This window comes from Tenrec ecaudatus, chromosome 1 (genome assembly GCF_050624435.1).
Source record: "Tenrec ecaudatus isolate mTenEca1 chromosome 1, mTenEca1.hap1, whole genome shotgun sequence".
Classification (NCBI taxonomy): domain Eukaryota; kingdom Metazoa; phylum Chordata; class Mammalia; order Afrosoricida; family Tenrecidae; genus Tenrec; species Tenrec ecaudatus.
In genome coordinates this window covers 248,322,886-248,339,675 of record NC_134530.1, presented here as the reverse complement: position 1 = coordinate 248,339,675, position 16,790 = coordinate 248,322,886, and the positions used below count along the sequence as shown (strand labels likewise).

The 16,790-nt window shown below is 37.8% G+C and overlaps 1 protein-coding gene across 12 annotated transcripts in view; it reads left to right on the top strand.

Annotated features, from left to right (window-relative positions):
• Positions 1-16,790, top strand: part of ENAH (ENAH actin regulator) — a 174,359-nt gene that overhangs the window by 97,799 nt on the left and 59,770 nt on the right. For all 12 annotated transcript variants that reach the window (XM_075530854.1, XM_075530847.1, XM_075530839.1 and 9 more), the window contains exon 3: positions 7,613-7,790. In XM_075530854.1, the coding sequence (XP_075386969.1) occupies positions 7,613-7,790 (178 nt within the window). The remainder of the gene's footprint in view (positions 1-7,612; positions 7,791-16,790) is intronic.

Here is a 16,790-nt window from a genome sequence, read left to right as displayed (position 1 = left end):
GAAATCTAGCCCCTAATCATTGCAGTCACTTATTTGCATTGGAACTGTTCATTTTCCTGGTTGGTTGTGAGTCTTCTTTGTAATAATAAAAACACCAACACTTTACCACAGCAGCCCCTACATAATATCTGGCACTAAATCAGAACACCTAGGCATGTGAGAAAAAGAGTAATGGACTCACTGGGGAATTCAGTTAATAAGATTATTAGATGGACTTCAATGGCTTATTATGTATATATTTCATGTATTGAGAATTTCAGCAGAAAACTGGAAATTTGAAAATGAACCAAATGGAAGTGCTAGGATTAAAAAAGAAAGTAAGTACTGTTAGCAACTCATTCTGTGACAGATAAGTTTTATAAGTGATTAGAGCTGAAAAAGAATTAAGTAGTAAATTCTGGAATATGGACAGAAAATATATATAGACAGAGGCTGACGCCCTGAGAGAAAATAATAGAATAATAAATTAAGACCCACATATAAGGGGCTTCAAAAAATATTTTGGAAGATTCCATTCCTTTTTAATTCCATTTTTTCCCACAAACAATTTGAAGCCTCTCTGTAAAAAAGAGTTTTAAAGAAACAGTACAGTGGGAAAATAGGATTTTAAAATAATTGGGAGTTCAAGAAGGAAAGGAAAGAATTGAGCAGAAGCTATAACTGAAGATACTGAACAAGAATTTTCCCTAAGTTAGCAATTTAGAAATGCCATGATCCATAAGCAAGGTAAATGCAAAGAAATCCATATTTAAGCCTATTATGTTAAATAAAAATAGCTAAATTAAATATAAAGAAAATCTTAGGAGCAGTTGTCACACTTAAAAAAGGAAAGATGATTTTAAAGAAGCAACAATAAATTATCAGCTGCCTTAGAATGAACAAAATCTAGAACAGTAGATATCAAAGAAAAAGAAACCAAAGATATTTAAAAGTAGAGCTGAAATAAAGACATTTCTGATGAATAAAAATGGATATCTATATGGAAAGAAATTCTAAAATACGTTCTTCAAGTTTTAGCAAAATGATCCCAGCAGAAACTTGGAAAGGCCAATGGAATTAAAAGAATCAAAAGGGTAAATAGTAGTTACACCTTAGTGAACATCGATTGTATAAAGCCAAAAATGTTTTATTGACATATGAATTTTATATAGGATTAGAATACTTGGTAAGAATATACAGGGACAAGTGGTTAATTGTGTTTACTATAGAGAAATATGCATCAAAGAATATATAGGGATTCAGGAATGGACACAAGGGAGGAAGTGTTACTGGAGGAGCTTTGAATTACTGAGGAAAAGGTAAAAGCGCAGACTCATCTTTGTCTCTATTGAAGTCTAAGATGCCTGTCGTAGCCCACAGCTGACTAGTTGACCTCAACCTGTAGTTACTCTAGCGATTCCTAGGATGTATATTTTTACAGAGGCAGGCTGCCTCGGTTTTCTCCTGTGGAGCAGTTGTTAGATTCACACTGCCAACCCTTTTGTTTGGTAACCCAGTGATTAACCCAGGGTACCACCAGGGCCCCTTAATTAGTCAAAGATTAATGAAACAATGTATAAATAGCAAGCTAAAGGATGGGATAATTATGATAAACTCTAAAACAAGGCCAGAAAAACAATTTGGAGTAGACTGGTCTGATATAAAGCAAATAGTAAAGTGTTACAGGTTTAAGCCCAAATTTTACATTAGATAAAATATAAATAGACCGCACATTCCAGTGAAAAGTAGAGACTGGCTTACTGGATAAACAACAGAAAATTTGCTTTTGCTGTTTACAGTAGATGTATCCTCATTATAAGCATATAGAAATGCTGAAAATAAAATGTTAAATACACTGAAAATACTAACCAACAGAAAATAATTTGAGTAATATATTAAGTTTATTCACAAACATAACCAGTATGCTCTAATAGTTCATCAGAACTTGATATATTTTTCAGAAGTTGAACTTCTTAAAATGCTCTTCATATCTCTTTAACAGATGAACTTAGACACCTTAAGGAAAATAATTTTTTTAAAGAACTGGTTCTGCTGTTGTATTGCATAAAGTAGTTTTTAAGGCAAAATATGTTAATAAGAACATGTGAATGTTTCATGATGAAATACTTCAATCAGGGTATGAGATTTTTTTCTTAATGAAAATTTTCTTGTGGATTTAGTACTGGATGGGAGCTTATAATGCATCAACTTTGCGTTCAGCTGTTAAACCACTTATACCTATAGCTTTCTTTACTCTTCTATCTCACCTTCCTTCCCCTGCCTTCTCTTCTCCCTGTTACGGGCCTCCGTCCTAGCCTTTTTCGCCTGTTAGTACCTATCAACCTAGTTCATTGCTTCATCTTCCCACGCTTGCTTGCCTTTCCTTCCCTCCCGTGAGAATCTCTAAAGCTCTTTCCTTTGGTCTGTAGTCATTGTCTTGTTTTTTATCCTTACAGTAGTGGTGTCATGTAATATTTGCCCTTTTGCGATTAACGAACTTCACTCGGCATAGTGTTCTCCAGGTGCATCCGTGTCTTAAGGTGTTTTGTGGCTCCGTCATTGTTTCGTAGGGATATGTAGTATTCCATGGTGTATTTATACTGGAATTTCTTGATCTATTCTCCCGCTGGTGGGCATTAGGACTGTTCCTTGCTCTTGTGCACAGTGCTGCTGTGAACATGGAACTGCATTATGTCTGTTAACATTATGGGTCTGACTTCTTTAGGATATTTCCAGCAGAAGTCTGGCTGGGGTCATGGAGTTTCTATTCCCATTTGTTTGAGGTAGCACCTTCCTCAAAAACGGTTGTACAAGGATGTGATATTTTAAATCGTTTCTCTGTAACTGACAACAGTTTTTTAAAAGGCAGTAAGATGTAGATTTGAACAAAATTGCCATAATTAACCTAATTCACCTACATGTAATATACATACCTTTAAAATACATAACACCTATTTTGAAACGATAAAGTAAATATCCACAAATTTCACAAGGGTAAGATTACAAAATTTTCTGGCCACAGTAGAATTAATCTGGCAACCAGTAACAAAAAGATAACTATGGAAACAAGCCCCCTAAGTTTAGAAGTTAGGATTTAATTTCTAGCTAGCTCATGTGAAAACAAAAACCATGATGATCTTAGGAAAATAGGTTGAGCCGAATGATTATGAATTATGACATTTTAAAATTGATGACAAAACAAAAGAATCCACATGGCGTCAATACTGATTCTTAGCGACCCCTGTGGGTTTCCGAAACTAGCTATTCTCAAGAACAGAAAGGCCAGTCTTTCTCCCGTGGAACTGCTGGTGGTTTTGAACTGCCGACCACATGGATCGCAGCCCAAATCATAACCACTACACCACTAGGACTCAGGCATCTTAAAATTGTACTTAATGTGCATATTAGAAAAGAAATATCCTTGACTTTTCAACTGAAGCTTTCATCTCAAGAGGTTGAAGAATAGATTAAAACCAAATAAAATATAAGGAAAACATTAATAAAGAGCAGAAATGAATACAATGGAAAGCAAACAAACAAAAAAGAGGGTTGATTCTTTGAAAAGACTCTACAGGGGCTGCTCGAGAAACAAAACACGTAATCAGTGTCAGATCTACAGACAGTAAAGTGATTAAAGGAACAACTTTATGCCAATAATCGTGGTAATTTAAATAAAATACATAGTTTCTTAGGAAAATACAACTTGCCAAAACTGAAGAGAAGAAATTTGTAGAAGAACCAGCTTGAGTGATCATACTATTACTAAAGAAATTAAATCTGTAATTTACACCAATACTTTAATGAACTAACATCAACATTAGATAAATACTCCAAGAGAATGCAGTGAAGATGCATTTTAAGTTAATTTTGAGTCCAGAATAGTTTTGATACCAAAATCTGATATAATACAAAGGAAATTATAGATTTCATCTCATCCACGACTATTTTAAAATCTTAAAACCAAGTAAGAGCAGATGGAAATCCAGGAATGCAGAAAAATTTACAATTCACAGGTGCAAAGCTATTTATCCTAGAACACATGGTTATTTTAGTATTAGAGAAATCCTTTAATGTAATTCACATTAAAGACAAGAGCTAAACAATCATAGCCATAGATACCAAAAAACACTTGATAATGAGATTTAACCAGTTATAATAAAAGTCCTAAACTATCAAGCAGTACAGGGATACTTCCTTAAGTGATAATCACTATCTATAAAAACATTACACGAGGCAGGATTCAAGATGGTGGATCAGTGAGATTCACTATAGAGACCCAGTTCTGCTATATTGTTTAGCACCAAGTATCCTTAAATGTTGTTAAGAAAATTTGGACATTTCATAATGATGAAATGCTTACTTCATCATTCAGGGTGTGAGATTTTTATTCAGACATTATATAACAAAGACATACGACATCAAGTAAAATAATTACAGGCAACTCAGGAACTGAAAGCTTCAAATAATAAAGAGAGATTAAATACCAATGAGGAGAAGAGACTAAATGAAAGTAAACTTGCCAACCAACCCAACATGGTCATGATTTATTTCAACTAGTGTTCTAATCACACCAGGAACCCAAAACTGGCACCACTTGCACAGAGCTGCACCAGCATTTGCATCAGTGCTCAGTGACCAGAGAGCGGTGACGTGTACCCTCAGCGTGCGCAAACGACTGTGACCCTGCCGAGTCTTACTCTTTGTCCCTGTTGCGCGCCCCCCCCCCCCACTGGACAGACAACATATCGTAGCCAACACCCACCCACCCTCAGCTGTTCTGCATGATCAGAATTCAGAGATTGTGCCCAGGCTCCTAACTGTTGCTAAGTCCACCCAGTTTGGTAATCAGCACCTTAGGGCTGCCAAAGTAGTGTGACCAGAGTAACACACCTGCCTAATGCTTGGATGTATTTAAAGAAAAATGAAGCAAAATATCAGGGTGAAGCATACCAACATACAATTCAACAAATTAATACAATAATACCAAAATGTCTCAGAGGTAACATAACTTTCAGTCACCAAAACAAACCAGTAAACTGGGACAAGATGGCTCAACCATGTGACCAAAATACAGAGCCAGAAATTTCCCATGGGTAAAATTGCTATTGGAACTACCTAATTAGGTACTCAAAAGATTCGAGGGCAGGCTTGAGACCTCAGAGAAAATCAAGTAAAACACACAAAACTAAAATGCTAGAAGAATTTAAAGAAAGAAAAGATCAAGTTAGAAACTACACCAAATGACAAGTAGATGTCTATAAGATAGTATAATTTCAGAAATGGGTAAGGCAGGGAAAGGACAAAGAAAGAATTGAAGAAAGGAAAGATGGAATTAGTGAGATGGAAGACAAGGCTCTTCATACTGATTTCCTTAGAGGAACAATTTTAAAAAAATAAGAAAGCCTAAGAACTATGTGAAACACCCTTAAAGAGTAGTAATTTACATGTGTCTTGTGATTGGAATTCCAGAAAGGAAGAAACCGTAAAGCACTGAGGAAATAGTTGAAGATTAGCTGGAAGAAAATATTATGAAAGATGAGAAGCTGTGTATTCAAAAAGCTCAATGCACCTCAAATACTACAGACCCCAAAAGGAAATCACTGAGACTAATCATCAGCCTTTCCAAGAACAAAGACAGAAAGAATCCGGAAAGCAGTTAAGGGGCAGGAGAAATCACCTACAAAGGAAAACCAGTGGTACTAAATGCGGGTGTATTGAGAGAAACTGTGCAGGCAGGAAGGCATATGATGACATATGTAAAGCCCTGAAAGAAAAACAATGTCCTGGTAATTTAAAAGATGTACTACAACCCATAATCCAGGATAAAGTTGTAGGTATCTGCTTTTACAGACCCCCTGGATCAAAACACTGCTGGGCATCCTGCTTCAGTGAGTAGCCTTGGGAGGTCTTAAAAAGCTCACAAGCAATGGACAGTGTAAGACACGAAGTGACAACAATAATATATAATTCATCCAGGATTCACGAGGGAGGGTGGTGGGAAAAGAGCTGCTACCAAGGGCTCAAGTAGAAAGAAATTGTTTTGGACATGTTGATGGCAACATATGTACAAGTGTGCTTAATACAATTGGATGATGGATTGTCATAAGATTTGTAAGAGTCCCCCCAAAAATGATTAAAAACAAAACAGCTCCCTTAGCCGGGCTCTGGCGCAATGGATAACGCGCCGGACTCCTAACTCTTCCCAAGAAGTGATTCAAAAAAACAACTCCCGGGTGTAGCTATTAGTCCTCTCTGGCTGGAGTATTGAGTAAAGAAAATGAAAGGTGCATGGAGACAGTCCAAAGGATAGGTAGACCCAAACCCCAGCCTCCGTGACCCTAGACCAAATGGACTAGATCGGGCTCGGCTTCCCCTTCTGACTGCTGTAAAAGGGAACCGTGGAAGGTCCTGGCTAGAGTGGGAGAAAAATGTGGAATAAAACTCAAAATCATACAAAAGTCTTACAAAAGCCAGTGGGACCCCTAGGACTAGATCCTTTTAAGCCTGGAACAGAACTTGACCCTCAGGCTCAACTTTCAGCCAAATGACACAGACTTAAAATGTTGAACAATAACACCAGGGAAGTATGCATTCATGAGAACAATCAGCCATTTGAGATGAAAAGGGCAACATTTTCCCAAGGATGGATAAAGCTTAGAAGGCCGGGGAGGGATAGGAAGGAAAGAAGGACAGTAGAAATGATAAGCACAGGTAAGGAGTGGGAACAATGTGGTTACATTGAAAAGTACATGGACAATCGTGTTTAATTGTAAATGGAGCTTTCTCCTTTAGGAGCAGAAAAAAAGAGCGAGAGATCTGGTTTCACCACCTTTGTTTTCTTAAAGGTATTGTATTGCAGTTCTAAGCCACAGTGTTAAGGTAATAAAAAGGAATCAAATGTGCAAGGATTGAACTGGAGGATAAAGCGGTCATTTGAAACTGACAGTATTAATATGCAAGTAAACTATTAGAATTAATAAACAGTATTTATTTATTCCTATATAGTATTTATACTTGTCGGAATTGCTAAAATATTTATAGTAAGTCAAGGGCAACCTTTTTTTTTTGCTGTACAATAGCATAGTGAAATGGAAATGAACCAGCGATAACCACATGCAATAAATGGGATGTTTCTCATACATACAGTTTTGATGGAAAGGGAATAGATACATTATTAATGCATATTGTGTAACTATTAATTAAAATACAGAGAATGGCAAAAATTAATATATGTCACTAGGATGTATGAGAAGGCCTTGTTTTGCTAATGTTCTATTTTTTAATCAAGGTATCAGCTACATGGAAACATTTCTGAAATTTTTCTGTAGATTGATTTTTATTCTGGATAATTGTGGTAGCCGTTTTTTGCCAACATCAGAGTCAACTAGCTCAAAACTATCAGCTGCTCCTCAGGAGACAGATGAGGCTTTCTACTCCCATAAAAAGTTAGTGTGTCTGAAACCCACTGAGGCAGTTCTGCCCAGCCCTACTGGGTCAATATGAGTTGTACTCAGTTCAATGGCAGTGAATTCTTTTTGAGTCAGGAACAAGTTTAAATGAATATGTCCAGTCAGGATTTGTTGACTTGATTGCCATCTATTAGTTGACTTTACAAAGAATTACTGTCTCTTAGGTCGTGATAAATTGTGCCATTCCCAAAGGATTGAAGTACAATCAAGCTACCCAGACCTTCCACCAATGGCGAGATGCTAGACAGGTGTATGGTCTCAACTTTGGCAGTAAAGAGGATGCCAATGTCTTCGCAAGTGCCATGATGCATGCCTTAGAAGTGTTAAATTCGCAAGAAACAGGTAAGTTAGCCATGGTTTACTCTGCTCCTGAAGTGTCATTTATAGTCTTTTTGACCAACTTTTAAGTCATATACATATCTAAAGTAATTGAATTTATTGTTGGCTGCAAAAATGTAGACTTGTATTTGTTGATAGTAAACATATAAATCGGAAAGGATAATTCTCTGAGTTTGAGTAGTCTAGTAATTGTCTAACCCTCTCATTTGAAATCACTGAATAGTGTTCATTTTACACCAGAAACAACTTTTGTGGCAAGGACTTTTGAAGTCCAGAGAAGATGCAGTGGGTAGAAATGGAGTCTAGGAAGTTGTTGAAAAGGGGTGCCCTCAGGTGGTACAAGCTGTGAATTGCATCTCCTGGTATTTTTGCATGTTGGTTTGAAAGATGATATGTAAAAGTAATTAACTTAAAAAAACCCACAAGTAAATTAGGATTTAAAATAACATACAAGTATTATTACCCTTGATAATGTCTTGTGTTTAGTATTTATCCTGATATGTGACATAAACAAAACTTACATATTTTAAGAGGGAAAAGATATTGTCAGATTAAAATTTGATATTTTGATGAAGGTGTAGAATTTCAAAACCTGTTATAAAATAAAATTATATTTGTGCCTTGTTTCATTCCAAAAAGAGTTTGGCGCAGCTGGCTCAAACATAGTCTATTTTTTAAGCATAAACTATTAGAGCAAGAAATTTTGGGCCTTATAGAAATACTATATACCAATACATGTTTAATATTAGACCTTCTTTTGAGAAATTTGGGATCTCTATAAACAACTTGAACACATAATTATACTTTAATTTGAGGCAATAACCCAGTGGCATGGTTTTGAAACTTTCTTTTCTTAAAGAATCTCAAACAGTAATCCTCTAGACTGAGGACAGGGAAGTGTCGCTGGGCCATACTAGCAGCCTACTGATTGCCAGCGATCAAGGCACTGTAGTTTTTCCATTGGAATAAGCAAAGCATGCAAAAACTGATGTTCTAAATTATGCAATTTCTAAAAGGAAATAATATTTTTAAATAAATTTTGTGGTTATTCATTTCTGATTTTTGATGCCATGAACTGGCTTGGAAGCGGAGGCATGAGAAGGAAGTAGATGCCAAGGAACGGGTACACCTGTCAAAGTAGGTCAGGTGTACTTCACTCAGGAATTATTTTGTGAGCCTTTTCTCAATTCACATAAACAAACACCCAGCCCCGATGTAGTTTTTCAGTTTATACACATGTTCCTGTGCCAAGATGGCTTGCTTTAGGCTCCCAGCCAAGTTCCCTGCGCAAAACCATGTAATATCTGTGCCAAAACTTAACCTCTTTGTCCTCTCCCTTAGCATACAATATACCCAGTGTAACTCTTATCAGAAGTAAAAGAAACACACTTTTTTGTACAGATAAACTAACTACAGATACTAGTTTTGACTATTTCTTAACAGGTTACTACTGAATTATGGTTTTTCCATGTTGAAAATTTTTGTTCCGATTTTTACTAGGTGTTAATGTCAATATTGTCCATTGAATGCCATCAGTTAATGTGTCTCAGTGATTTTCGAATGTTTTAAAATTATGGACACCTTTGTTCAAAGCAAACGAAACATTGACAGAAGCTCCGCATAAACAAGAAAAATCAAGCTTCCGTGGTGAAAGTGGGGATTGGGAGGACAGAACCCCTGGGGCACTTCCATGACTCCTGAGTAGGAATTGCAAATGGCCACAATGAGTGGACAGGCAATTCCCTTTTCTCTCCCTCACCCCTCAAGCCCCTCCAATCTTCAAAGCTTTAAAAAATTAATTAGGTTTCTGTATGTATCTTTTATGTAAAGGGTGTGGGAGGCAGGAATGTTTTCCTTTATTTTGTTTTTAACTTGTGCAATTATCTAATATACTGTAGAGTACAGAAGGTGCTAAAAACAGTGAGTTATATTTGGAATTTTAAAAATATTCACATATTCTTACATTTTTTAAAAGTTGGCTTAGTTTTCTTCCTTTCATACCAAATACTACCATGTACAGTATAAATAGAAATTCACTTGATTTGAGTTGAGTACATTCAGTATGCATTATCAGGACTGATATTTTTGGTTCTGTATTTGCCATGTACATTTATAGCATTTTTATAGATTGTAATTATGGATTATACAAAATACAAAGTCATGCCTTATGATGATTGGTGGAGATAAACCTAACTTACTTTGGAAAAGACTCAATAGTTATTTGAAAGTAGGAAATTATTTATTTCTCTACCCTACTTCCCAAAGAAAATAATCTGTAGAACCAGAAAGGTCATTTTGCTGATTTTGTTCTGCTTAACCAAGATTAAGCATCTCATTCCAAGAGAAACAGTCAGTCAACCTCAGATCATTGAATCTTCTTTCTCTAGACCTTATCGATTGAATATGAGAACATACTCAAAGGAATCCACATTACGTTCCATATTTTCATCAGATTTTATAGTTAGTATTGATGTTTCTAGAAGCCCTGATAGTGCAGTCAGTGGGTTATAAATTGAACTGGTAACCACAAAGTTGGCAGGTTGAACCCAGCAGCCACTGCAGGAAAACTGTTTCTGAACCTGTCAAGATTTACAATCTTGAAAAATCCACAGGGGCAGTTCTATCCTGTCCACAGGGTTGCTATGGGTCAGAATTGACTCATTTGCCATGAGTTTCATTTGGATTGATGTTTCATTCATTCTTTTTCTTTTTTTAATGAAAAGTTGACCTGGCTTGACTTCCAGTGTAAACATTTGTTTATAAACCTTACCAGCAATTTAAAATCTCTTTGTGATTTATATTTTAGGATTAGTGGAGCCAAAATATGTCAAAAAGTATCTATAAAGATTTTATTTAAAAAAAAGATTTTATTGTGACACTTTTAACTTTTCAGTCCTCCAGCTTACGTATGTTTTGGGGAGCAATATTAGGCTTATAGCACCAAATTGTCATCAGATAAACATACTTTGAGCATAGATGCTGTGCTGTATACTGAAAATAAGACAGCATGAAATCTGTCTCTTGCCTTTCTGGAAAATGAGAATGAACTATGAATTTTAGGGACTGGTGTATGCAGAAAGTCCTTTGGCCTACCACAGTAAACTCTAGGGTCCAGGTAAAAGAGGCAGTGGTACTTGAGCTATGTTTGGATCAATGTGTAGGCTTCATCAGTGATCACAGAACGTTCTAGATCAGTGGTTCCCAACCTTCCTAATGCTGCGACCCTTGCATACAGTTCCTCATGTTGTGGTGACCCCCCACCCCCAACCATAAAATTATTTTTGTTGCTACTTCATAACTAATTTTGCTACTGTTAGGAATCAGGTGACCTCTGTGAAAGGGTTGTTTGATCCCCAAAGGGGTCGTGACCCATAGATTGAGAACCGCTGTTCTAGATAGTCATGAGAATTACAACAGTTCTAAAATGGAAGTCCTGTCATCTTGTGGTCCGAACATGAGAATTTATTTGGCGGGAAATGGCAAAAGAGAGCGCAAAACCTTTGGGGGAGGCCCTTTGTTCTCACTGAGGAGTGTGGCCATTATCACTTAAGTGGTGGAGAGACATCGAGTGAGTGTTTACATGATTAGATGCTTTAGGACCAGTGTGACGTGTTGAATGAAGATTTGCATGCCCAGAGATGACTTGGAAGAAAGGCCTGGGAATTCATGCTGGAAAACCCTATGGAGCACAGCTGTGCTCTGACCCGCCTGAGGCTGCCAGGATGAGAGTTCATGTGTGATGGTGACCAGTTTTATTTGTTGGGTACCTGCTGTGTGCCAGGTCTCACCTTGGATGGAGATTACTGAACATCTCTAAGCCAATCCTATGAGATTGATAGTATTATCCTATTCTTTGGATGAAATTGGGACCTAGGTCAGGGTTTGGTATGAATGGCAATGGTTTAAATTTGTATCTGGATCTGTTTTAAGAATTCAACCTCTTCCAGCTGTCAGTGAGATTTGATGTGCTGATAAGGAAAGAGAAAGTACAGTTTTAAGATAATTTCCGTGAATGCCAGTTTTAGCCACCGGTGACTGTAGTATGATTTTCCAGAAATGGAATTGATTTTAGAACAATGGGATTGGGTTTTGTGTGTTTTCTTTTCCCTGCTCCTGTGTGGATTGACCGAGGAGTCCTGGTAGCATATGGTTACATTTTGGGCTGCGATCTGAAATGTCTGCAGTTCGAAACCACCGGCTGCTCTACAGAAAAAAGATGGGCTTTCTACTCCTCTAAAAAGTTACAGCCTTGGAAACTCACTGGGGCAGTTTTACTCTGTCCTGTCGGGTTCCTATGTCAGCATCAACTCGATGGCAGTGAATTTGAGGGTGAGTGTGTATTAACTAGCGGAAAATGTAGTCTATTTTCACATTTTCTTAAAATGTCTTTACTAACAGGTAAAGGTATATTTATCTTTTCTATAGAAAATTGATCAGTGGGGACATGGGCCTTGGTGTCAGGAGCCAGAGTGACATAGTAGGGGAAGCATTGGGCTGCTAATAGCAGGCGGTTGGTTCAAACCTTCCAACTGCTTCCTCAAGAGAAAGATGAGGCTGTTTGAGCCTGTAAGATCTCAAAGTCTGCTGGGCAGTTCTGCTCACCATGAGTGAGAAACAACTTAATAACGGTAGGCTTTGGGCATAGTCAAGGGGGTACCCCCAAAAAACCCAATGCTCATTTGTTTTTTGATGTGAAGGTGACACTGCATTTGGGGTTCGTACCACCAGGTCAGACTGTTTATCAAGCTTTCTGTTTAGAGGCTCTGAAGAGATAGTGTAACAGCGTTGTGACCAAAAAAGCCTGATTTGTGGCACTCAGGGGCCTGGTTTTGCTACCACGACAATGTACCTGCTCACACAGCCAATGTTTTTGACAAAAAAAACACAACATGTCTCTCTTGCCCCACACACCTTACTCACCTGACCTCGCTCACTCCAGGAGATTTCTTTTTGTTTCTGCAAATGATGAGGGACATGAAAGGACTGTGATTTGACGATTTAGAAGAGGTGAAGAAAAAAACGAGGGAGGTGCTGTCAGCCATCCAAACAGATGTGTTTGAAAAATGTTTCCAACAATGGAATCACAGATTTGACATTAGGTGTAATGGAGAGTATATTGAAGGTGACAAGGTGGCTTTCTGAAAAAAATTACATAGCTTTAGGGAAAAAATTCTGGATTTTGCGGGGGGGTAGGGCTACCTCCTCATATACATGGGGAATTAGACATGATTCTCGCACTTATGGATCTTTTGCTCTTCTAGTGGAAATAAAACACAGCTATAATATAATAGAAGAGGAAAGGTCATCAGAAGTACAGATAAAAATACCATGTGGGTTTCAAAGGGCTGAGATTTCTTCTAATAGGAGCAAGTTTAAACAATGAGGTAGATAGCTTTTTGAGCTGTATCTTGAAAGATGGATAAAATAGAGGCATGGGGAGATGAGAAAGATACTGGGCTGGGGAAGATAGCATATGTGTTCCAAAGTGAGGCGCGGGGGGGGGGGTTGTCCAGTGAGTAGAATGTGTTTCTAGAGCAAGAGTTGTTTGGTGGTGGGATAAAGTCACAAGATATGTCTAATTAAGAAGAGCCTTTGACCCTCAATGCAAGAATACTTTGTTCTATTAAACTGGCATTCTATGATGCTTATCTTCCCGACACAATCGTTGAAGACAAAGCGGGTGAATAGGCAAATGTGGTGAAGAAAGCTGATGCTGCCCGGCTATCAAAAGATATAGAATATGGGGTCTTAAAGACTTGAAGATAAACAAGTGGCCATCTAGCTGAGAAGCAGCAAAGCCCACACAGAAGTACATCAGCCTGTGTGATCATGAGGTGTTGCTTGGATCAGAAGGTATCAGGCATCAAAGAACAAAAAAAAATCATGTCACTGTGAATGAGGGTGTGTGTGGACTCGAGACCCAAAGCCCATCTGTAGGCCGCTGGACATCCCCTTAAAGAAGGGTCTAGGGGAGGAGATGAGCCAGTCAGGGTGTGATGTAGCAACAATGAAACATACAACTTTCCTCTAGTTTCTAAATGCTTTCTCTCCCCTCCCCCCGCCCCCCATCATGATCCCAATTCTACCTTACAAATCTGGCTTACCAGAGGATGTTCACTGGTACAGATAGGAACTGGAAACGCAGGGAATCCAGGGTGGATGATCCCCTTCAGGACCAGTGGTGTGAGTGGCAATACTGGGAGGGTAGAGGGAAGGTGGGTTGGAAAGGGGGAACCGGTTACAAGGATCTACATATAACCTCTTCCCCGGGGGACAGACAACAGAAAAGTGGGTAAAGGGAGACGTCGGACAGTGCAAGATATGACACAATAATACTTTATAAATTATCAAGGGTTCATGAGGGAAAGGGAAGGGAGGGGGGAAATGAGGAGCTGATCCCAGGGGCTTAGGTGGAGAGCAAACATTCTGGGAATGATGAGGGCAACGAATGTACAACTGTGCTTTACACAATTGGTGTACGTATGGATTGTGATAAGAGTTGTATGCGCCCCAAATAAAATTATTTTTTAAAGGGGCTTTCGGGAACTATGGGTAGTAGAGAGGAGCCTTAAGTTCCTGAATGGAAGCAGAAATATTAAGACTAAAGTTCAAATACAGAAGAGTACAGTGATAGAATCAGATGAGGTTGAATAGAAACCAATATTGTCTTGGTTGTCCTCAATCCCCTTGGCTTCAGGACTCTGTAGGAAAGTATCAGAGTGGTTTTATAGATTATGTGATACTTACAATGATGTGTGCGTTATCGAGGAAATTTACAGTTGAGAATAGATGAAAAGTGAAAATGAAGTTCATTTTTAAATTTATGTTTGCATTTTTACTGTGAAACCTGATTTAGACTTTAGGAAAAAAGACACACTTAGGCTTTAAATAGCTCATAGTGTATTAAAGGACACTCCATTAATGCCATAATTATAATTGTTTAACATTTTATTTTATGGGAACATAGGCTCATCTTAGGGCAGATTCACTCTTGGGGAAGTTGGCAACACCCACCCTTTGGTTATCACTGATGGAAAACCCCAAATCCTGCTTAACTCTTTTTTTCCCCCTGCGTTTTCACCCAAGAGAATTAATGTCTTAATTATCAATTAAAGTAAAATTAATTATAAGCCTAGTAACTAATTAACAGTAATCATGCTTACCATGTGTGGCCTTCCTTTTCCTTGGGAGATAGTTCAGTTTAGAGCTGTGATTTCCACTTGGTACCCACAAAACTTCTACAGCAGGTCTGAGATAATTTTTGGAAGCAATGTGTGTACAAGGCGCCCTAGAGGAGTAGTGGTTACGCATTGGGCTGCTAACCTCAAGGCCAGCAGTTTGAAGCTATCAGCTGCTGCACTGTGGAAGAAAGATAGGCTTTCTGTTCCTACTCCCATAAAGATTCCCAGCCTGAGAAACCCAGAGGGGTGGTTTTACCCTGTCATTTTGGGGCACTACAAATCAGAATCAACTTGATGCCAGTGAGTTTGCTTTTGGTTATAGAGATACTGTTGCGTGGAGATTTATCTAAGAAAGTAGTTGTGGATATGTCCATAGTGAGCTTTAAGTAAGAATTCCCTGGATCTCAGATCTTTCTCATTTGTCCAGTCTAGCCTAATCTTCTAATATTCATATTGATTAACACTTCACATTGGCAAAAATTCTACATCTAATTCTTAATCACAAGCAGACATAAGAGGCCTACAAATAGTTATTATTAGCTGCTACTATTAAATTTACAAACTTCTTTATTTTAGAGGTATTCATGCCTGGATTACAGTGTACTTGCTTGCTCTCTGTACTCTTGATTTTCTTTTGGGCCAAACTAGATACGGAATCAGGAGTCTTAAAATCCTAACTCAGAGACACTCAGGTCCAAGGTTGAGGAACTCCTTCGAGATTCTTTCAGAAGGTCTGCAAGATCCTCTCTGTGCTCCATATATTTCAATTTTAAAAGATCCTGTGAAAGAATAAGAAAAGATACTGTGATATTTTGAATGCAGAAACAAACCATCCAATTGCCTCTGTTAAGCCAAACATTAAAGAGATCTGCAGAATCTAGTTTTATTTTAAAAATTTCCCCCTAGTTTAAAAAAATTGTTATTCTTCAATTGGAGTAATAGAAACCAAGACAGGAATTTTTATATTACAGCATTTAATATAGTAAATTCTAATAGGCCTAATCTGCATAAGGAAAAGTTCTTCAGGATCTTCAGTGTTTGACATCCCAACATGCTTTTCAACCTCTGCTGTGTCTGCTGAAACCCATCACGAGAGCTGATATCAATTTCTGTTTTGTACCTTGCTCTTTTCCATCCTAGAAAAGAAACGTGAAGGTTGGCTATGGGAGGGGAATTAATTGTTTTATGTTTTTCTATCCTTTTTATGGAGATGGGCATGCTCAGCATTGTCTGACTGTACAGTGAAACCTTCCTTCTTGCTTAAAAAAACTTCCTCATGCTTTTCATTGGCTTTCCATGAAGAATTCATCTAGGGGTGCCGTTTAGGATAGCTAGTCACAGAAATGGGCAGAGGTTATTCATAATTTCACCTTTTTATCACTGAAAGGGAAAAAATGTAGGCTTAGTGACCTCTTTCATGCTGAAAATAGGAAAATTACCCAGTAACTAGGCAAACACTTGATTGCTGTACCCTGGTTCCTCTGGATTCTAGTTCCTTGGGTGCATTTGTGATTTTGACAATTAGGCCATAGTATCTATATCGTGCAGGTAGATTTTTAAATTCTTAAACCCCTGGTCACTGGCTGTTTGGAAAAACCCACTGTAGTTTGAACATAGCTAGCTCACCTTGAACAGTGTACTTTGGTGAGCATGACTTTGCTCCTAAGAGCTGGGACTTAGGCTATCTTGTCTTACTCTAAAGTAGAAATGGTAAGTGACTAAAAAGTCAGATACTAGTTTAGTGAGGAATCTAGGTTTGGTAGTGAGTTTTTTAGATGAATCTAAGGCTTTCTATTCCTTAATTTTTTCTCACAATTCCTAA